The sequence below is a fragment of the Labeo rohita genome, chromosome 1 (assembly GCF_022985175.1).
Source record: "Labeo rohita strain BAU-BD-2019 chromosome 1, IGBB_LRoh.1.0, whole genome shotgun sequence".
NCBI lineage: Eukaryota > Metazoa > Chordata > Actinopteri > Cypriniformes > Cyprinidae > Labeo > Labeo rohita.
Window position 1 is genome coordinate 22,258,924 of NC_066869.1, and position 22,793 is coordinate 22,281,716.

Sequence of the window (22,793 nt, forward strand, 5' to 3'; positions counted from 1 at the left end):
GACCTTGACCTAGTGATTATGATGAATGACAATAATTCTTTATGTAGTATAACTACATAGTCATTGTCCATAAGTCTATAATAGGTTTATTTAGAAATCATTGCAGACATTTGTAAAATCATTTTAATTTTTTTATTGATATCCAAAATATATGAGACCTTTTATGTTACATAAAATATACTGAAATAAAAAAATTCTATATTTGGGCAGAACAAAGTAATATTGTAGATTAGAAAACATTTTTACATTTTTGCAACATTCATTTATATTGATCATCCAAATAATTCACTAAATTAGTGTAAAACAAAAATAACAATCATAACTGCTGAATTACATTTATGTTGATAAAAAAGACTTCTGTGAATCCTGAATTATGTTTCTAAAAGTCTAATCAATCTTTTAGGTTTGTAGGGTCTGTAAAAGCAGCGTAGTTCTTCATCGGTAGTCCTGCATATCTGGAAATACCAATTATAGAAAGTTTGGGATGAAAAGCTTTGCTTTATACACCTTCATAGCTCTAAGAATACTTTTTTATAAAATAATGGGATGAGAAAAAGGAGGATGGGATGACTGTGTATTTGGCTGGATGAACTCCATTTCATTACAGAGAGAAGGCATCACGTAGAAAACAATATAAAAGCAGAGATGCCCACAGAGGGAGAGACATGCTGATGAGGCGAGCTCCTGCGCTGGACTTCATGGTATAACTGCACCTGCCCACGTTCCCTACCTTGTCAACTGCAGACAAAGTCACAGAAGTTGAACAACATGAGGCCTCATACAGACCCATCACCATGGTTTCATCGCCTTCCGCTGTGCTCTGGTTAAAGTTTCCACCGCCTTGCTGGATGGAAATGCTCTCGATGCCTGTACCATTACGGTCTGTGATGCTGACAGACATTTCCCAGTTTGATGAGCCGCAAGAGGAGGAGTAGCAAGTACCCTTTACACTGACAATTTCACATTTTGGAGGTGTAAAGTCGGTAACCTGGATGGAACAGTAAAGGATGAGTTAAAACAATAGCTTAGTAATGAATAAAGTGGCATATATATATTTAAAATGATAGTAAAAACGATAATATTTTACAATTTAAAATAACAATTTTCTATTTAAATATATTTTAAACAGTAAATTATTCCTGTGATGCAAAGCTAAACTTTCAGCATCATTACTCCAGTCTTCAGTGTCACATGGTCCTTCAGAAATCATTCTAATAGGCTGCTCAATGAACATTTAGAATTATTATTATGTTGAAAACAGTTGCATCGCTTAATAATTTTGTGAAAACTATTTTACATTTAGTTTCATAGAAAAAGAAATTCAGCAAAGGTATTTACTACCACTTTTGATCAATTTAATGCATCCTTGCTAAATAAAAAAAATAAAAATAAAAATCATACTGACCCCAAACTTTTCAATGGAAGTATATATTAAACTTGAGTCAACCACAGTTTGTTTTGCGTTAAGAAGTAATTGGCTGCAATAAAAATCATTTAGAGATTTAAACTGTCTATTTTTTTATGCTGGGTAGGGCTGCACGATTAATGTGATTTCCATGTGCATTTTGTAAGTAAAGCCGGTTCTGTAATCAGCAGTAAATCTCCATCACCTGCTTTCAGATGGAGCAGCATTTACTACACAGAGCCGTAGTTTGCTAATAGGTTACACAAAAAATCCGTAGATGATATTATTGCGCAATTATGAAATCGAAGTCCATGTAATGGACTGCTATGGTGCCCTGATTTTGAACTTCCAAAATGCAGTTTAAATGCGTCTTCAAACAATCCCAAATGCGGTTGTAAACGATCCCAGCCGAGGAAAAAGGGTCTTATCTAGCAAAACAATTGGTTATTTTCATTAAAAAAAATACAATTTAAATACTTTTTGATCTCAAACGATCGTCTTGTCCTGCTCTGCCTGAACTGTGTGTATTCTGACTCAAGACAGTTAGGGTATGTCGAAAAACTGATCATATTTTCTGCCTCAACTTCTAAAATCATTTCAGAATACATCGCTGCAGAAGTACCGACCCAGTCTTTCCAAAGTGAACATGCAAAGAGGATCAAACACCCAAACAAAAAAGGTAAAACAGCGATATAGGGCGATTTTGAAGTTGATGGAGAACATGAGATGGGAGTTTTTCGACACACCCTAACTGTCATGAATCGGAACAAAAACAGACCCTTCTTCCTTGGCTGGGATCATTTACAACCACATTTGGGAATCGTTTGAAGCCACATTTAAACAACATTTTGGAAGTTTAAAATCGGGGCTTCCGCCTAATCGCGATTGCGATTTCATTTAGATTTATCGTGCAGCCCTGATGCTGGGATATAAATATCCCTCATTCCATTTCCTTTTCTAAGCCCACATTTTTTTCCACTGAAATTTCACAACTGCAGAATGCCTTATCTGTATGTCTGAAACCATCTGATGTTACCTTGGAGAGAACAGAAAGGCGAAGGACAGCATAGTTTGAATCACTTCCTCCAGGGGCTTCTGCCTCAATGGTTAGCGTAACATCCGTGCCTGAGACCGTATTAGCAGGTGGAGTGAGAGACACCGTCCCCTGAGCACTGCCGCCACTCGTGAGACTGAGACTGTGATGACACAGAAACAGAAATTTAGCACTTTTCAGTTTTGTTTTTGATCGGGAAAGCTGAATAAGTCATTACTGAGTGATTTGTTGGATGTGTCATAGAAATTACCTTGCTGGATGTGTCATAGGGATGTCTTTGTCATTCCTTGCATTAATTGTGTAGGTACCACCGGTTCCGTTGGTTGTAACAGTAAAATTGAGTTTGAATTCTTCTCCTGGCAGCATGGAGCTGTCTGCTATTGCCTGTAGATGAAGAGAAAACAACTGTTTATACAACTACCGAGCTGCTTACTGTCCTCTAGAGGAAGTGTAATGGTCATGGACCTTACAAGTGACTGACTGTCACACAAGAGATTTGACCCGCAATTAATTTCAACAGATGTTTATGTTAGCATGTTGCTAAGGTAACAGCACAAGGCTTAATAATACAGTCCACACATATTGAGCATTACATTATCTGTTCTGTAAATATGTTTAAAGACAATGGGTCTCATTCACTAACCGTGCGTACACACAAATTTCTGTGTGAAACGAATGTTTTCATAAACAATTATTCATCAATAACAGTCCACATTTAATAGTGATTAAATAAATAATTGCTGCTAGCTGCTGCAAATGCAACTAGGAAAATGGCCCAACACTGTAAAAAACAATTTGTTGAGTCAACTTAAAATAATTTGTAACCTGGCTGCCCTAAAATTTTAAGTTCAGTCAACTCAAAAAAGGTTTATTCAACTTGAAATGTTAAATTATACCAAGTGATAACTTAGATATTTCATTTGAATCAACTTAAAATTGTAAGGCAGCTGGGTTACTTACCCATCTGTTAAGTTTAGCAAACACAAATATCTAAGTTGTTACTTAGTACAACTTAACATTTCAAGTTGACTAAACTTATTTTAGCTGACAACTTAAAATTTTAAGGCAGTTGGGTAACAAATTATTTTAAGCTGACTCAACAAATTGTTTTTTATTTTTTACAGTGAAGGGGGAAACTGGTTCTCTAGGACAAACCATGCCGGTTAGTTCCTTAAACTGAGTTTAAATATAATGTACCTACCTTTTGGTCTTGCTAAGTTTTAAAAAGAAGAAATGCACCAAGAATCCAGTTTGTACCTTGATGGTGACTTTGGACTGAGACATCTGTGTGGTGGTCTGCCTCTGGAACAGGCTGTTGAAGGTCTTGTCTTTTCCCTTCAGCAGTACCACAAACTCTCCCTGTGGCACTTCTTTCACAGTAACCAGGTAATCTCCACCACCCATTTTCTCAACGGTTCCATTAGACACTTTGACCCCAGACACCTCCATGAGAGCAACCTCCTGCAGCTCCAGAGTCTCTGGACCTTTCTCTCCACTCAACGTTAGCAGCAGCTTAGCCGGTGAGCCTAAATAAAGCACAAAAAATCTGTATACTTCCATTCAAATCATTCAATAAGAATTGTTTAGTAGTTAAACAGGACGGTGGTTTAAACCTGCAGACGGCCGGCCATCAATGGGAGCAATTCCAGGATGGGGTCCTTTGAATTCCTCCACAAATTCGTAGATGAATGTAGTCGCACTCTGTCCTGTAAAACACAAACCATTTTGCATACCGTCTACATTAGAAAGTCCTCTTAACACTTTAAGAGTAAAGAATAAATATAGATTATGCTGTATTCTCCTCATGACAGGATGGTAAAAACTTCAGTGTTTGGCTTTGCATTTGTTTATCAAATAAGTACATGATGGCTCACCCATCACTTTTATGGTGTAGGCATTAGTTGTTGTCATCTCAATGTGCCACAGGCCCATCTCAGTTCCGTTTAATTGGATCCGTTGCAGGTTTCCCACTTTCTGAATTGTTCCCAGAGGTCCGTCTTCAACAGTGTTGGATTGAGTCACACCTGGAGGCAAATGACATTTTATTACTGAATCTGAGCACAATATAATACAAACAATTCCCATTGGGGTTATTACAGATTTACTTTTTTTATTTCATTACAATAACTTAAATCAATATCAACAACAATTCATTTTTGAGTCATGAAAATGTATTGTGGTTACAAAAACTAATCTTATTTTTGTTAGTTTAGTTAGTTTAATTAAAAGTGCCTCTGAATTTACCTGTGGGGCTGCGCAGGTTGAATGTGAGGCTACTTCCTGTGATGTAGATGGTAGTGTTGGACACAGACTCATCCAGGAGGAAAGGGAAATTTTCTACACGTCCTGGATTCCGGGAGCACTGAAGAATTGTCACCTGACAGATGAAGAGAGCGTGCAAACATTCGCAAAAATTAAAGACATAACACAAATGCTGTTGAGATAGTGAGATAGATACATTTTTAAGATGACCATACGATGCTGATCATACCAGGGCTGATGTAGATGTGTCAACAATGATATCAGTGGCTTGAGAGATGCTGGACTTGGAGACCTCAATGGCTTGACCGCCAGAGGCCAAAGCCGTGTCATAATATATCTGAAACTCTGATGATGCCTTCAGTGCCCTTTTCCTCCTCCTGAACGATGTTATTAAGTAAGATACCTGAAAAGGAAGGGCGAGAGATGGAAAAGTGAGAAACTGATGGAAGGAAAATTTTGATGGCAAGGACCGCAAGGATAGACAGTTTTACCGTAGACTTGGTGCTGCGAATAAGGGCGGTGATGGTTTTCTCCAGGTATTTATCCTTAGGTGGAGCATCCGTGAACACATATATAAATGAGGAGGAAGGAGCTCCTGTCAGGGCCAGCTGTGGGAGAAACAGAATGTTAGAAAGGAGAGGAACCTTGTAGAGTGCATGGGTCAATAAAACAGACTCCTTGTATTATCTGTAATATTCAGTAACTGAATATTTCTTAGTTCTATCTGCAGTGTTTCCCATACACTACCTCTCAAAAGTTTGGGGTCAGTACATTTTTAGTTTCTTTTTTTTTTAAGAAATTAATACTTTTATTCACCAAGGATGTATTAAGTTAATAATTAAAAGTTTATTAAAAGTTAATAATAAATAATTTACATTGTTATAAAATATTTATATTTTGAATAAACACTGTACTTTTTAAACTTGTTATTCATGAAAGAATCCTGAAAAAAAAAAAAATCACAGGTTCCAAAAAATATTTGGCAGCACAACTGCTGATATTATCCAACATTGATCATTCTAATAATAAATCCGCATATTAGAATGATTTCTGAAGGATCATGTGACACTTAAGACTGGAGTAACAGCTGATAAAAATTCAGCATTTCATCACAGGAATAAATTCTATTTTAAAGTATGTTAAAATAAAAAACATTATTTTATATTGTAAAAACATTTTGCAATATTACTGTTTTTTTTCTATATTTTTAATCAAATAAATGCAGCCTTGATGAGCATAAGAGACTTCTTTAAAGACTATTACAAGTCTTACTGACCCCAAACTTTTGAACGGTAGTGTACATTGATTTATTTGTGGCGTGCTGCCACAATATCAGCATTGACCCCCACAAATAGAATTTAAATTTTATATTTCATTATTTAAAATGTGTAAAATCTTACTTAGAGGTGAATAGAGAGTTGGCACTTATTGTGTCAACATTTGGTCAGTTACCCTTATACGCAACCATATTGGCGATACTCGGATGTAAACAGCATGGACTGAACGGTTAATGTACTACTGAATATGTTGTTCTGCTAATTTATGCTGTCTAAATCATAGAAAAAACATGTGGAAGCTACTAAATCATATAAAGAAGAAAACAGTAAGCAGGAAAGGGCGCAATGTTTTGACAAAGTAAAGTTGGTAGGTGCGTAGGTGCAGTATTAAGATATTAGCCTATTATTTGACTTACCTGCCCTGGTGCAAAAAAACAGCATATGCTGGTTTAAGCTGGTCCTTTGCTGGGTTATGCTGGTCATGCTGATGTCAAGGACCAGCATGGACCAGCATAAACCAGCAAAGGACAAGCTTAAACCAGCATCAAAACATACCTAACCAGCATCCCAGAATCAAAACATACCTACCAGCATATGCTGTTTTTTTCACCAGGGTGACCAGGAATGATATGAACAAACACGAATGTTGTCAAGATTCTTGCCCTGGAAATCCTGGTTTATTTTGGCCAAGCACAAACACCTTTTGTTCTTCAGGTTTTTGCACTTTTCTCCTTGATTTGTCATAACTTTTGGCAGTCTATAGTACTCCAAATGTTGTTCCTGGTACAGCCCAAAACATGACAATAACTGCCCATTTTCAGAAGCAATAATCAGCAAAACATGCAAGCTTCGTTCAGTTCAGTGGCTTTGTTTACATTTAGTGCCACCAATATGGCCGATTGATGATGCGTCGTGAAAACTCTCTACTGATGCATTGTATGGCTCACTCAGCACATCTCTCACACCACAACAAACAAATTAAAACATGGGGATGTTTCTCAATATGCATTCTAACTTTCTTCTCTATGACATTGTGCTCACTCTAAGATAACTTCCTTTTGTGATCTGACTTGGCTTTTTACCTTAGTAGAGAATCATTATTTTATACACTGTTTCTTCTGTAATTTCTACAGTTATTAACTGTTATACATGCAATGTTTTAAATAAAGAATTTTATATATTTGTAATTACTGTGTCTGTTTTAATCAAATGGCAGTAATTACGTAAAAATAAAATGAATTCAATATAAAAATGATAAAATTTAATAAAATCTATATTAAAATGAATGAATTACATTAGTATACTGATTAATTGGATTTTTTATAGTAATGTATTGTAAAACAGTACAGTTTGCAACTGTAAATTAAATACATTTTGCTACTGTAGATCTTAATTACAGTAACTTACTGGCAACAGACTTTATTCTTATATTGCCATGTCTTTATTATCTTTATGTTCGGTCTGTTACAGCATTTCTATCTTCTTTTTACTGAGCTACAGTGATAGCTGGATGCCTCTGTCCTTTTTAGGAATTTCCCGGAACGTTCTATTACATCTGTGAGGCATCAATAGTAAGTAGTGAACAAACACGCACACACACACACACCCAGGGCAGTGGGCAGCAATATTGCTATCGTTGCAGCACCCGGGGAGCAGTTGGGGGTTCGGTGCCTTGCTCAAGGGACTCAGTCATGGTATTGGACCTGGGACTCGAACTCCCTAACCATTAGACCACGGCTGCCCCCTATATTACTATATTACATACATACATCACATGACTGTCATTTTCTAAAAACAAAAAATGTATATACTTTTTAACCACAAATGCTAGTCTTGTACTAGCTTGACTTCACACACTACATAGTTACATCAGAAAGGTCACGCGTGACGTAGGGGGAAGTACCAATCCAGTGTTTGCAAAGCGAACATGCAAAGAAAGTCAAACGCACATTGCATAGCTAGTGTAAGATGAGCATTTGTGGTTAATAAGTACATACATTTGTATTATTATTATTTTTTTTTTTTTAGAAAATGACTGGTTGTTTCACTAGATAAAACCTTTGAAGCTGCATTGAAACTGCAGTTTGGACCTTCAACCTGTTGGTCCCCATTGAGGTTCACTATATGAAGAAAAATCCTGGAATGTTTTCCTTAAAAGCCTTAATTTCTTTTCGATTGATCAAAGAAAGACACGAACATCTTGGATGACAAGGAGGTGAGTAAATTATCAGGAAGTTTTTATTATGGAAGTGAACTAATCCTTTAAAGTATCAAATATTGATATTTAGTTATAAAGTTATAAATTCCAGTAAATTCCCCTGGGGAAATGCCACTACAAATAGAGTGTGGGAAACACTGAACTGAAAACTACTGTGGTAGCTATTTACATATGATGCTTGAGATGACTGGGTGAAAGGCCACACAACACAATACCTGAAGAGCCGACAGGCACATTTCTGGGGTATCGCCTCCTCCTGAAGCTGTGAGCTTGGAGATCTCTGTCTTCATCACATCTGGGTCTGTGGTTCTTATTAGTGGCCCGAATGCTACAAATTCATGCAGAATGTATACAAATTATATCTGTAAGTAATTTAGATTTGTATTAAAAAGTACACAATTGCTCTGTTGCAAATCCTAATGAGCTGGCTACAAAGCCACCATAGGCACAAAGGCTTCATTATTTTCTATTATATCCACCTTTTTCTTCAATGCGGAAGTAAGCTTATGGGTGAGACTTCCGGTTCATTAGCCACTATAGAGAAATAACGAGAAAAATAACTCTGCTAATCCCATCGGTAAAACTGTTTGCACTACAAAAAAACAGTGTGTTCATAAATAAGATAATACATTAAAATAATGTGGTAGGACACACCTATTTGCACTATCAAGCAGCAAAACAAGCTGTTTTGTGCAGCTAAAAATAGCTGGATGAAGATAAGAACAGAAGCTTGACCCATAAACTTTACAAATGGCCGCACCCACTCTTACGGCAAAAATAAGGTGGATACATTCTACGATACCTCATTTTGGTCAAATTGCATTGCATGAGTTTTTTGTTACAGACAACAACAAACTCAAAATGATGAATAAATGTTGGCAATAAATAAACCCATTATAAATTGCTTTAAATAATGAATAGAATGAAGTAAAAACACGTCAGTGTAATTCAAACTGATTTTTGTTTAACTAAATGTTTCTATGCGCTATGTATTTCAGTACTTAATAGAAATCTTTGTTTGCACTCACCTGGATCATTAAATGGCACCAGAATATATTCAGACGGTTCATCTTGAGTTCCTTTCTTACTGTCAATGATACTGAAGGCGAGTCTCTTGGCCTCTGCAATGTCGTCTGACATACTGCCTGTGGTGTCAATCACAAAAGCCAGCACTGCAGATCGCGCGATACCCATCAGTCTGATGGAGGAGGAAAAATAGAGATAATTATTTTGGTTAATGGATCTTAAAATCTTTTGATGTCTCTTCTGCTCAGCAAGGCTGCATTTATTTGATCAAAAATAGGTCTACAGTAATTTTACTATTTACTAATTTCATGATGACAAAGCTAAGTTTTTTAAATCATTACTCCAGTCTTCGGTGTCACATGACCCTTCAGAAATCATTCTAATATGCTAAATTGATGTTCAAGAAACATTTCTTGCTATCACAGTTGAAAATAGTTGTGCAAACCGTGATGCATTTGTTTCAGGATTCTTTGATAGGAAAAAGAACAGCATTTATTTAAAACAGAAATATACTTGTACCATAATAAATGTCTTTTGATCACATTTGATCAATCTAATGCATCCTTTCTGCTTTAAAAAAAACACTTGAAGGGTAGTGTAGAGAACAGGTTGTTAAGAGAACAACTCTCAGCTTTGCAAGTGAAGATTTAAGGAATTTTGTCTTAAGATACATAAGTAATCTATCCCCATACCGAAGGTAATCCTTGTTTCCAACAGCTCCACGGATGTCCTCCAGCAGATTCAGCGTGGCTTCAGAGGCCAGGTTCACAGCACTGTTGTGTAGACCAGCATTATGAGATTGATGCTCATCTTTATTGATCCCACCTCGAGGATTCTGGGTACTGCTGAGATCAGTCTCTCCACCATGGCTACATTTACCTTTTACGCACATATAAATGACAAATAATAGTTAATGAAGTTTTTAAACTTCAAAATATATTTACTCTCCAAATCTACTTTCTAGTTTTAAACATTTGTTTACTCCCGTTTGTACAATTTATATACTTTTTATAACCTCTTGTCTAGCTGTGCAATGTGCATGTGAACTTTGTGTATTCCAGTTCATGACAGTTAGGGTATGTCGTAAAACTCCCTTCTCATTTTCTCCGCTAACTTCAAAATTGCCCTACATTTCTACAGAAGTACCAACCCAGTGTTTACAAAGTGAACGTGCAAGGAGGGTCAAACACCCTTTACAAAAAAGGTAAAACAGAGATGTAGGACGATTTTGAATTTGGAGGAGAAAATGAGATGGAAGTTTTTCGATATACCCTAACTGTACTGACCCAGATTACACAGACTGGAATCATTTAGAGCCCTTTGAAGCTGCTTTTCAACTGAATTTTGGAAATTCGAACTCCAAGGCACTATAAAAATCCACTATATGGAGAACATTCCTGAAATGTTTTTCTCAAGAAACAATTTCTTTACGACTGAAGAAAGAAAGACATGAACATCTTAGATGACAAGTGATGAAATGGAATAAATCAGATACCTTATTGTGTTGTATGCCAAAAGCATTTTGAACTAGCTTTTTTTTCTGCTTACACTGCTAAGCTGTGAACTACTAGATGTTTTAGCTCTGCTTTTACTGTTTAACTGCTGTCAATTCTCTTTGGTAAACTTGGACATTGCTTAATCATAAACACCTTCTCATCCCATGAACACAGTGACAAATGCACTGTGTTATTGTGTAATTTTAGAAGGGAAATGTGCAAGATGTGTCAGGAAATAAGCTGAGCCACAACCTCACAACATCCATCAACAGTTTAAGTCCCCACGGTCTAGAACTGAACACCAAAACTTGGTCATTTGAGTCTGATTTGTGTTTTCAACCAATTACTTGGTTTTGCAAAACCCATTATGTGTGCCCATGCGTGTCTGTTGGTATAAGCCTATGTATGTCTGTTCACCTTGAGGTTTGTCACTTGAGAACAAGCCCATATATCCAGAAGTGAGGTACTTCCCACTGAGAATTGCAGGAAGCAGCTGGTTTGGACAGGTACCACTGGCGCAGTCACTGCATGTTGGCATTGTAATGTCTGCACATTAACACATACACATGCCATTTATTTAAAGCAGTATGCATTGGTTAAAACGCACATGCAAATCACAAACATCCACTCAGTCTACTTATTTACTATTTAAGAAGAGTCAAAAGATTAATCTCATTCAATGTAATATGTACTCCCGGATGTAACCTGTTATCAGTTATGAACCAAGTCATCGGTTCACTTATCTCTAGTTTTCATTAGAAACATCGATTATTACGAGCTATTACAGATGAACATTGGACATGTCAACACTAAAAAATGGTGCAATCTCTTTTTTTCCCACATATGAGTCTCTCTCATAAATCACACCCAGTGGCTTTATGTACCTGCAATCTTCTCAATGTTAAGATCTGGTCTGATGAGGTTGGCATATGGACTTTTGTTACCTAATTCAACCCAGTTACTGTGGCTGTAAAAGTCCTGGAAAAAAATAGAAGTACATTATGTATTTAGATTGAGTATGTTCTTAATTTGAATGGTTTTTCAATAGGCAAATGTGTCAACAAATAATTCATGAGTCTTGAGCAATTCTGAAGCAATATGCTTATGCTCTCTCTGACCTGCAGCGTGTGACACACTCGTCCCAGTGTTTCTCGGGCAGACTGAAGGTTGTCAGTGCGGACGTTTGCTTTAATAGCAGCAATCCCCTGAATGATAAGGTTGCGTCCCTCATTAAAGGCCTCATTGTTGAAGTGGTGTGGTGCACTGCTCATGAAGTCCCGGTCCACAAAGCCATTCTGCATGTAGATCTGATTTAGTGCCGTATGGAACTTGCCGCCTGAAACCTCACCTGTGGCCGTGCCCAAACACGCCCGCAGTACCTCCTCTGCTGATGAGCCCTGTGTTAAAGTAGAAAATTAAATGATGTCATATGTTTGAAAAATGGCTATTTTTTCAGTCAAAGAATTGCACAACTTTTATGGTAGTGCTTTTTTATGCATCTATTTGTACATCCACTCACCGTTGGTTTGAAATCTCTTCCTTCTGTTTCAGCCACTGCTTCACACACCTCATAGATCTTTGCCATTACAGCACTGCCAGTAATGGTCACATGAGTGTTTCCAATACCAACTGAAACAAATGCCTGCGCCCCGGACATCACTAGTGCGATCAGGGCCACGGCGGGCACTGATGACTTCATGATCATCTGAATCAAAATGACAAAAAATTTTCTTTTTATTAAAGCTGGCCTGTGCAGAAAACACCTGTGATGTTTAGTTAAAGATATCTGAAAATGGTAACAATTTAGAATACAGTTCCATCATTAATGAATAACTACACAGGAACAAATAACTAATGCGCTATTAACATTCTAGTAACTACTATTAACTAACAAGAAACTCTGATTAATGAATGAGTATGTCATAGCACTCAGTTGAACATAGTAGTTCACTATTAACTAGTCAGTAACTACTATTTTTTCATATCTCCCAGAGAACTACTAAGAACAACTATATACATGTTCATAATGTGAATGATGCAAAATGTATAATTAATTCTAAAGTGAAGATCATAGTAACCCACTAGCAATAACTGGGGTATTACCAAATACTTCAGAAGGAATTACTAATTATTTGAATCCGTATTCTAAAGTGAAGATCATGATAACTCCTTAGTAATGACTAAAGCCATTAAAAACTATTGAGGTTTTTGTAAGGTTCTGGATAGTCATACTTCCGATGGCTTTGGTAACACTTGAGTCGTTACTAGTGGGTTACCATGATCTTCACTTTAAAATATGGATCCAAATAATTAGTAGTTCCTTTAAAAAGATGTAGTAACACTTGAGTCATTACTATCCAAAACCTTACATATACCTCAATAGCTTACAATGATTTCAGTCATTACTACAGAGTTATCATGATCTTCACTTTGGAATACGATTCCAAACAATTAGTAATTCCTTCTGAAGTATTTGTTAATACCCCAGTTATTACTAATGGGTTACCATGATCTTTAGTTAAGAATTAATTATACATTTTGCATCACTCACATTAATTATGAACAAACAAATGGTGCTATATAGCACTAAAAGTGGTTCTTTGGCTCGTAATCATAGGGGAACCACTTTTAGTGCTATATAGCACCTATTTTAAAAGGTGCTATATGGCACCTTTGTCAAATTCAGAGGCTTAACAGGTTCTTTGTATGGCAGTGGTGCTATATAGCACCTTAACGACCCCAAAGAACCACTGAAGAACCGCTGAAGAACCAGACAGGGGCTTGACCGGTTCTTTATACACTAACGGTGCTATATAGCACCACAATCACACCAAAGAACCGCTGAAGAACCGCTGAAGCACCATTTTTTTCTGTGTGTACTTCTTTGGCGGTAAATTAAGAAAATAAGACTTCTTTCTGTGTGTACTTCTTCTTTGTGTACTTCTTTGGGAGCTACGAAAAAAAAGTAGTTACTGATTAGCTAATAGTGGACTACCACTTTCAACTGAGCACTATTAATTACTTGTCTGTCAATAGTCAATAGTAGTTACTAGAATGTTAACAGAGCATTAGTCATTGTTATAGTTACTCACTAATGATGGAACTGTATTGTAAAGTGTAACCCTGAAAATATTTACACTACCAGTCAAAAGTTTTTGAACAGTAAGATTTGTAATGTTTTTAAAGAAGTCTCTTCTGCTCACCAAACCTGCATTTATTTGATCCAAAGTACAGCAGTAAACTATTTAAAATAACCGTTTTCTATTTGAATATATTTTAAAGTTATTTCAAAGCTGAACTTTCAGCATCATTACTCCAGTCTTCAGTGTCACGTGATCCTTTAGAAATCATTCTAATATTCTGATTACATTTAACATTTAACATAACATTTATTATTATTATGTTGAAAACAGCTAAGTAGAATTTTTTAGGTTTCTGTAATGAATGGAAAGTTCAGAAGAACATTATATCACAAATGTTATTAAACTTTTATCTGAAATAGAAATCTATTGCAACATTATAAATGTCTTTAGCGTCACTTTTGCAGTGTTGGGGAGTAGCTAGCTACAAGTAGCGACGTACTAACCTTACTACATTTTCAGTAGCGTGACAGTAGCTCAGCTGCTTTTCCCAGCAACGGTGTAGCGCGACCAAAAGCTCCATTCCGCTTTGTGTTCTCATGAGTCACTTGCCTGTGCTTATTGCACTCTATATAAAATGTCTGTTTTAAACTGAAATAATAATATAGGCTAATCTGTCCCCCACAGTTTGTAAGAACACTAATCGAACAGAAAATAAAATTGCGATCTAGTTGGCTAGTCAGCTAAATTCCGCATGTGCTGTGAGTTTAACCTACTTATTTTATGACTTCTCCGTATCCGGTTTAAGTTAAAAACGTTTGTAGCAATTTTGCACTTTGACAGTCAGTTTGAGATAATATAACTATATAACTGTTATATTATGTGCATCGGATAGTTCAGAAAATCAAAATATGACAATATGAATTCACCCTACTCTTTGAAATCGTGACCGCATTACAATATGTTGTTTTAAACCCCAAATATTTTACTCATAACTTCATTATAATTCTTCATTAACAATTGTTCAGTCATGTGTAATGAATCCTAATCTAATAATAATAAATAATAATATATTTAAATAATATAATATAATATAATATAATAATATTCATGCATAAAAATGAACTAAACCAGACATTAAGTGAAAAAAAGGTAGAAATCAAAATCTTTGGGGAGAATTGAGGGAAATTAGGTTAAAATATTATTAATGCATTAAAAATATAAATATGTAAACAAGTATAAAAAATATATAAACATAAAAACTCAAGTAAATCCCATGTATCTGTCATATATATATATATATATATATATACATACATACATACATACACACACACACACATATATAATATAATATAATATAATATAATATAATATAATATAATATAATATATAATGTAGACCTTCTTACATTCTATCTGTTTTCAATAATCTTCTGTTCCTCTTGTATCTCCTCTTAATTGTGGATCGTTGTTAGTCTCTGGTTACAGGTATATATACATAATGTCTTATCTCACTAATGTCTGCTCAGAAGTTGTCATGCAATCAGAAGTCAGCAAATGATTAACCCCAATTGAGGAATTACATTATTAAGACATGGCTGCCTTTAAATATTGTCACGTCTCACACACACAAACCTACTAATCATTCCTAACCTACATAAAATGTGAAATAACATAGAAATTGTTTTGATACTACTACAGCAGTAATACAAATGAGTGAAGTTTCCAGTCCGTAGCGTGTCAGATGAGTTTTCATTGGGTCAGAACCACCTTTGACCATGCATATAAAAATTCGACATTGCTTCATTTTAATTTACTTTATGACTGTGTGCCCCGACCCAGTTTATTATAATCTTTGGAAACAAAAGTCACATTCCGCAATAAGACCACACCTGTTCTCGAATGCTGAGGCCCCTGAAAGTTTAGTCATTTATTATTGACTGTATTGCATTACAGGTTAAATAAGATGTGTACATTGTCTCACCAGGATGCAATAAGGAAACTGGTGAATGTTACTTTGACTATATCACAGATTATTGTGATTATCGTTAGATAATCATTTCATCAATATTTATTCTTGTATGATTCTATTCCATTACTAAGTAAATTTTCCCTCATTAAAAAATGTTTTACACATAAACAAATAGTACAATGCCCAATTATCAATCACAGCTCACAGCTTTTTCTTTCGGTCTTATTCACTGATAATATGACAGTAAAAATAAACATGTTCCTCAGTGAATTTAAATGAGAAGAACCAAGGATGCCAGCCAAAAAGAAGCCAATACAATCCATACAGCAATGTGATGTGATTTTCACACATTAAAAAATTGGAAATTTACCGTGGTGATTATTTTGTCTGTATTTTGTCAAACTTTCCGATGTGTCTTCTCATTTATTTATTTATTTGGTTTATTTATTTGGTTGCCCTTTGGCCTCAAATATCTAACAAAACAATTCATATGTATTGTTCAGCACTATTCATACGTTTAAAAAGCACAAACATTCTGAACAGCTGCGAGACAAAAACATAATTATGAATAGCTGAACTGTCATATGACAGAAAGACACAAAGATCCCACTTTCACCTACTGTTTTCTTCTATTTTTCACCTGTGACACACCCCGTCTCTCCAAAACTACGGCAGAAAATGATGTACGAGACCTTTAAAAGCACCTAAAAGAGAAATATAAAAAAAGGCTAAGGGAAAGGAGAGTTCACAGAAGAAAGAAACTGAGGGACAGCTAAATATCGATTAGAGAAGATGATGTGGGAGCACAGTGAACTTCACAAAAGGTATGTATCGGTTTAGTCTATCCAGATGCTGCTTTCAGAGGGACTACAGACAACAGTGGCCGAATTAAAGCCAGAAGAGTCAACCGGAAAAGCTTATTTAACATTGATACAGATTACAAGTTACTAGGGTGACCACCCGTCCCACTTTGCGTTGTGCCGCACAGCATTTTCACCCCTTGTCCCGCATGTCGCATATTGAGAAAATGTCCCGCATTTTCATCAGTCTGTTGGTTTTAAACGTTAAGAAAACGTCCATGCGTTCTTTTGCCTTTTAAAGAAAGCTCTTTATTTATTCTTTTTGCGGCATAGTTTCTGCACAAAGGATTTGCGGACCCCATCAAGTGATCCAGAACCACTGAAGAAAAATGGAGCGCACAAGGAAAAACAGGATATTTTCCATTCATTTTAATCAATTTAAAAAAATAAAATCGATGCAGCTTTCAGACGAGACTTTCCTCTTATTTTAATAGTTTGTTTCTATGGCGTTGTTTTAACGACAAATCTCTGCAACATTATTGTAATGCATTAAAACGCGCAAGCACAAATCTCTCGCAGGTGGATTCTCTTCACTCCCATAAAAAAGACGCTTTCTCTCGTTTGAGTGTGCACGCACAGAAACACAGATCAGCGCATATGACAACGGATGCAATCAGTATTTACATAGCATAACAGTAGAAAATGTATCAGTCTCACACATGTCCCGCATTGTCCCGTAAAATCACAACTAAGTCCCGCAACAGCCCCATTGCCAGGTGGTCACCCTACAAGTTACCCTATTAAAATGTCAATCACTTTAAAGTAATGTAACTAATCATCAGTCTGATCGTTAAGGTTATTAGTGAATGATGACTATTTTTGGTCTGTTCCTCAGAAAAGCTATATTGTTTGGCCTCAGACATGGATCACTAAAATAATACTTGAAACAAGTAGCCATCTACTCATCAAAGAATTCACCTTGTTTGCTCCAGTGAATAAATAAAGTCAATCAGGTTTGCAATAACATGAGGATGACAGATTCCGCACTAAGTAAACTGTTTTCAGTGAAGCACAAGATGCTATCTGTGACATTCTCAAATCATGCTGGAGAACAGATCAGGTTTTACATAAAATTGTAGGCAGCATGCCTGCAGTTTGAGCGCTGCTGTCAAATACAATTTGTAACAGAAAAATATTAAATTACAAAAACTGATGCAAAACAGAATCATAATGAAAACGCACTATAGAGGTTTAAAATTTTTGAACCTTACTGTATGTCATAAACAAAACCTATTTTGTCCATTTGTGTGCTAAAATATTACACATTAAACTTGCCATCAATTGTTCTATTTCAGGAGGTTTCTTCTGGACCAATCCTTAAGTCTTAGGTAAAAAAAATACCCGCATTGCATTATAATTCTCATGAACCAGATTGCTAATTTTCCTTTTTTTTTTTTTTCCAAGGCTCCGTCCCTTTTCACACAACCCTTTCCGTGTTTCTAAGTAATTGTTGTTGTTGGAAAGACATTCTGGGGCAGGCACTGACATGCTGAAGTGCCCCATTGTAAGATACTTTTTTCAAGGAAAAATGAGATCCATTACCACTCCTGAATGAAACTATAGCAGGTTTACATCAACACCAAGATTTTCCTGAGGAATAATAACTGACAACTCTGACATGAATGAATGATGCAGGATAGGCGAATGGTAGACACAGCGCAGTCATCATTTCTACTAAAACACCAATTGTTCTGTAAGTGTGAGATATGTTCCTTTTTTAACACACTGTGATACCAATAAATCTAAATTTGTTTTTTAAAGACATTGTTAGCTAGATAGGATTGCTAAGTTTTCAAAAGAGAATGTGTGAACTTGATGGTTAACTCTGGTTAAGATTGAGTGAATTTCACAATATTTTGGCAAGACTTGGTCTGCCTGCTAGCAACGTAATGTGATACTATAATTGCTGTTACTTAAAACACTTATTTAGTCATCCATGCACATGCCTAAACACAAACTTTAAACATACCTCGGAATGATACTGTTGTGAAGGTATTGGATGCAAGCGTTGTAATGTTTCTCACCAGACAAAACTAAGCCAAAACAGCAGCAACAGAACAGAAAGCTCATAGACAGGCTAACAGAGTTAAGAGACTAAGACGGTTCATTACAGTATTACTGTAAATTCAGTTAAGTTGATAGAGTTTGCTTAACCTCAAAGCCAATTTGAGAGTCATTACTAATTACCACAGCATCCTGTTTGTGTGTTTCCACATTTCTCCCTCTTCCTTCCTCTTTTTTTTAAATCTTCTGTTGAAAGATATTTAGTCAGCATATTAAAATGATTTCTGATAGATCATGTGACACTGAAGACTGGCATAATTGCAGCTGAAATCGCTCTTTATCTTCAGATTTTTAATGGATGCCTGTAAGTTTTGTAACAAAATGTTTTGGTATTTGGCATTTTCCATTGCTTCTGTTTTGACTACTGCCCCAGCCCCAGCTAACGAGAAGCATGATATGATGCTTGCACAACCATGCTTCATCATGCGTTCAAAAGTTTAATCAGTTTTTTTTTTTTTGGTGAGCAGTAGCTTCTATCTATCCACCCTATAACATGTAGAGAACACAGGATGTTGTTGTACACTTTTGTAACTTTTATGTACCGACATGTACATTTTAGGTACAAATATGTACATGTAAACCTTTAAGAAGAATCATCCAAGACGCTTTTTATATAAATCTATAAAACCCTACAGCTACCAATACTAGGGGGTAATATTCTGACAGGGATCAGAATTCAGCACAACATGGGCTCACACACTTGGTCAGACGATTGATGAAGCTCTGGCTCAGAGGCGATTCTCAGTTCTGTTTTTTTTTTTTTTTTTTTTTGGTGGTGGCTCGTCAGTCGTCGCAGGCTTTGGTTATTCTGTAACACTCACATAGGCATGATATAAAGTGCACAACAAGAAGAAAAATTAAAAGGCTTTTAATATAAATCCACAGGAGAATGGGTAATCCAACACGCTACATAGAAATCAACATCAATAACCACCTGGGAGTGAACAGAAACGGATAGTACCTATACCAAAAGATAAGGACCAATGACTTAATAGCAGGAGCACAGGTGAACAGAATGAAGTAATCAGGACAGCCTGGGAAACTAGGTCAATGAAACTAAGGCAGGAAAACAGAAATAGAAAGAAACAAAGAAAGTCCATAACCATAAAGTCCATAACCATGAAAGTATCAGGGTCAGAAATGAACTTTTCCATTAGGGCAATATTTGCCTCCTGGAACTGATTTCCAGGGGCGTTTTTTACATTTGTGACAACAATGTTTAGAATCAATGTATTATTATAATCACCACACTATCTTGTGTTTAATGTCAAATACTTTTAGATTTACCCAATTAATTGTTGTCAATTTTTTAAAATGTTACATCTAAATGATACATGTAAAAAAAAAAAAAAGGGAGCTCATGGGGTTGCAATGTTATGACAAAAATCATTATTGTAGATTATATTGTAATAATGAACATTAATATCGATATAGAAAACAATATAAAACATCTTTGTTTCAGTGTCTGCGTTTAGACCATGTCACATTCTGGCTTCACAGACAAACATGTCAGTTCATTAAATTAGTCTATTGTAGCGCAAGTTATGCAAAATTTTAATCTTTTATTTACATCTTATCCGTACTGTGTTGTTCACAATGAGGGAATTTGCGAACGTGCGCACTCGACACAGCTCCGTGGCGCATTTTCAACGCTGACTAATCTAAGCATCTCTGATTGGCCAATGCATTCCTAGGTTCAACAGAAACGCGTTTGATTGGTTATAAGACTCAATGCCTCACAAAACAGTGTGTAAAAGCAGTCTGATGCAGTGTGAGCGAATCTGAATGCAATTCCAGGAATTTACACTTTTCATTTTATTTTCACATTCCATTTTAATCGGGACAGACGTAGTACATTTTTAACTGAGCAGATACATTTTTTAACTGAGCAGTACATTTTTAACTGAACTGATTCATTTTAACTTGAATTTATTAATCATTCTTGTTCATTTTGGTGACATTTTGCCACAAGCCCTTGTTAATTTCCAACCCTGGAGTGTATGCAATAAAACACCTGGTGGAAGATCTTATAGATGAGAAAATGCACACACATTTCATATTATGCATATTAGTTTCGTTTACTGTAAAAACTTTTCTATCCCCTTACCTTAACCCTACCCCTAAACCTACCCCTCACAGAAAACTTTCTGCATTTTTAGATTTTCAAAAAACTTCTGTGCAATTTCCTCATGGGGACCAAAAAATGTCTGCCAAGGTCCAAATTTACTGGTATTATATTCTTGCGGGGACATTTGGTCCCCATAACGTAGGGAATACCAGGTACACACACATTTCAAAAGCACATAAATGTTTTACAGACTTATGCTTCATTGTAGAAGGCTGTAATTAAATATATTAATATTTTTTCTCTCTTTTTTTTGTGTGTGACAGCAATGACTTCTTCATTCCCTCCTAATTCCACCCACAGTCCATCATCCCTCTCAGACCACTACTGCCCTCTTCTGCAGACAATGATCAATAATACCTTAAACAAAGACAAAGGTGTAAACTTGGCAGTGGTGAGCATCCATGGTGTGGTATCTGCTCTTGGCATCCTGGAAAACGCACTGGTGCTGTGGGTTCTTGGTTTCCGTCTTCGACGCAAGACGGTAACTGCAGTATGGGTCCTCAATCTGGCACTGTCGGACTTCCTAACCACGCTCACCCTGCCACTTTTCACTCATTACCTATCGATGAACCACAGCTGGGAGTTGGGTGGCGCACTGTGTGCCGCACAGGCCTCCATTTTTTTCCTCAACATGTTTGTTTCTGCCTTCCTACTGGCTGTGATATCACTGGACCGTTGTTTGTTAGTGACTAAACCCGTTTGGACTCAGAACCACCGCAATGTGTCGGCAGCATGGAAGATTTGTGGTCTAGGATGGGCCTGGGCAGCGGTTAACGTGTTTCCGTATTTCATATTTCGTTCCGTCGTGGAAAAGCAGGATCGCCGCAAACTCTGCTATCACAATTTTGCACTCTATTCCTCCTCAGGCACACTGCACACAGACTGTAAGGTACGTCAGGCAGCAACAGCAGTGTCTAAAATCTTGCTGGCATTTGTTGTACCGCTGGTCATCATCGCCATCAGTTACACTATCATTGTTCTACACCTGCGAGCTCGCAGGAAGAGGCTTGAGAGTAGACGGCTGGGTGCCAGCAAACCGAAATCCTCAAAATTCTTCCGCAGCTTGTCTTTATCACGTGAAAAAAACACCACTCAACACTCACAAAGTTTCATGAAGATGGTCGTCTCGGTGATCGCAACCTTCATACTCTGCTGGGTGCCCTACCACGTCTTCTGCTTGCTGGAGGTGACGGCTCAGTACAAGACAGACATCGTGAATCTTGTGGAGGTGTCCTTACCTGTCGCGACAACGTTCTCCTTCCTGAACCCTGTGTTGAACCCGATTATCTACACTTTTAGCTGTCCAAACTTCTCCACTCGAATCCGACAAAGTTTGGAAGCAGTTTTCGAGGGGCTGGTGGAGGAAGCTGGACCCTTAGTACGGGTTACACAAAGTATCAGGAAAAATTCATTGTTTCTCTCTTCACCAAGCTCTCCCAGTGTCAGCCGCATCCGGCGCATTTCACAGGGTACATCAATCTCTGACTTTAAAAGCAGTCCCATCAATGAAGGAAAGAGAGATGACAAAATGTGACTTTATGTCGTGGAATAACATATTTTGGTACTAACAAACAATGTTTCTGACTACAAACAAGAGGTCACAATCATGGGATGGCCTTATAAGCCTTTATCTTTTCTGCATATCTTTGCTACACTGGGTTTGATTTAAGCCATGGTCATGCTGGATTACCTCTGAGGTTGTTGTGATTTTGGGAATATTAAAGAGAGTATGCCCTTGCCACTGGTAAACACGAATGAACTGAAAACAAAAGCCCCTCAAACACATGCAAATCAACATGACCCATATTCCTATCTCTGTTCTCTGACATTGTTCAGATTCCTGACTACATATATATATAACTCAACAACAACAGCAAAAAAGAACACTCATTATTCAAAATGCTGTATTTTAAAGATAATTTTGTAAAATTCAAATAAACTTTAACATG

General features: G+C 36.6%; 2 protein-coding genes across 6 annotated transcripts; one reads left to right on the forward strand and one right to left on the reverse strand.

The window, feature by feature from the left end:
* Window positions 1–105: 105 nt before the first annotated feature.
* Window positions 106–18,817, reverse strand: vwa11 (von Willebrand factor A domain containing 11). Of its 4 annotated transcripts, XM_051112331.1 has the most exons (18): window positions 18,622–18,670; window positions 16,413–16,496; window positions 12,258–12,443; window positions 11,857–12,135; window positions 11,623–11,716; window positions 11,156–11,284; window positions 9,935–10,121; window positions 9,245–9,414; window positions 8,432–8,544; window positions 5,213–5,329; window positions 4,951–5,124; window positions 4,704–4,836; window positions 4,334–4,483; window positions 4,073–4,165; window positions 3,717–3,985; window positions 2,710–2,843; window positions 2,442–2,601; window positions 106–988 (listed from the first exon to the last, which is right to left on the reverse strand). In XM_051112331.1, exons 3-18 carry the CDS (start codon window positions 12,441–12,443, stop codon window positions 602–604), a joined length of 2,775 nt encoding a protein of 924 aa, XP_050968288.1. In that variant the 5' UTR covers window positions 16,413–16,496; window positions 18,622–18,670; the 3' UTR covers window positions 106–601. The 4 variants fall into 4 exon arrangements, with proteins under 4 accessions (XP_050968288.1, XP_050968307.1, XP_050968298.1 ...); XM_051112350.1 differs by lacking the exon at window positions 16,413–16,496 and having other exon boundaries at window positions 18,622–18,817; XM_051112341.1 differs by lacking the exon at window positions 18,622–18,670 and having other exon boundaries at window positions 16,433–16,477.
* LOC127166910 (prostaglandin D2 receptor 2) lies at window positions 16,441–22,725 on the forward strand. 2 transcript variants are annotated; one of them, XM_051112611.1, is made up of 4 exons: window positions 16,446–16,616; window positions 17,948–17,980; window positions 18,057–18,345; window positions 21,108–22,725. In XM_051112611.1, exons 3-4 carry the CDS (start codon window positions 18,279–18,281, stop codon window positions 22,376–22,378), a joined length of 1,338 nt encoding a protein of 445 aa, XP_050968568.1. In that variant the 5' UTR covers window positions 16,446–16,616; window positions 17,948–17,980; window positions 18,057–18,278; the 3' UTR covers window positions 22,379–22,725. The 2 variants fall into 2 exon arrangements, with proteins under 2 accessions (XP_050968577.1, XP_050968568.1); XM_051112620.1 differs by lacking the exons at window positions 17,948–17,980; window positions 18,057–18,345 and having other exon boundaries at window positions 16,441–16,616.
* Window positions 22,726–22,793: the final 68 nt, after the last annotated feature.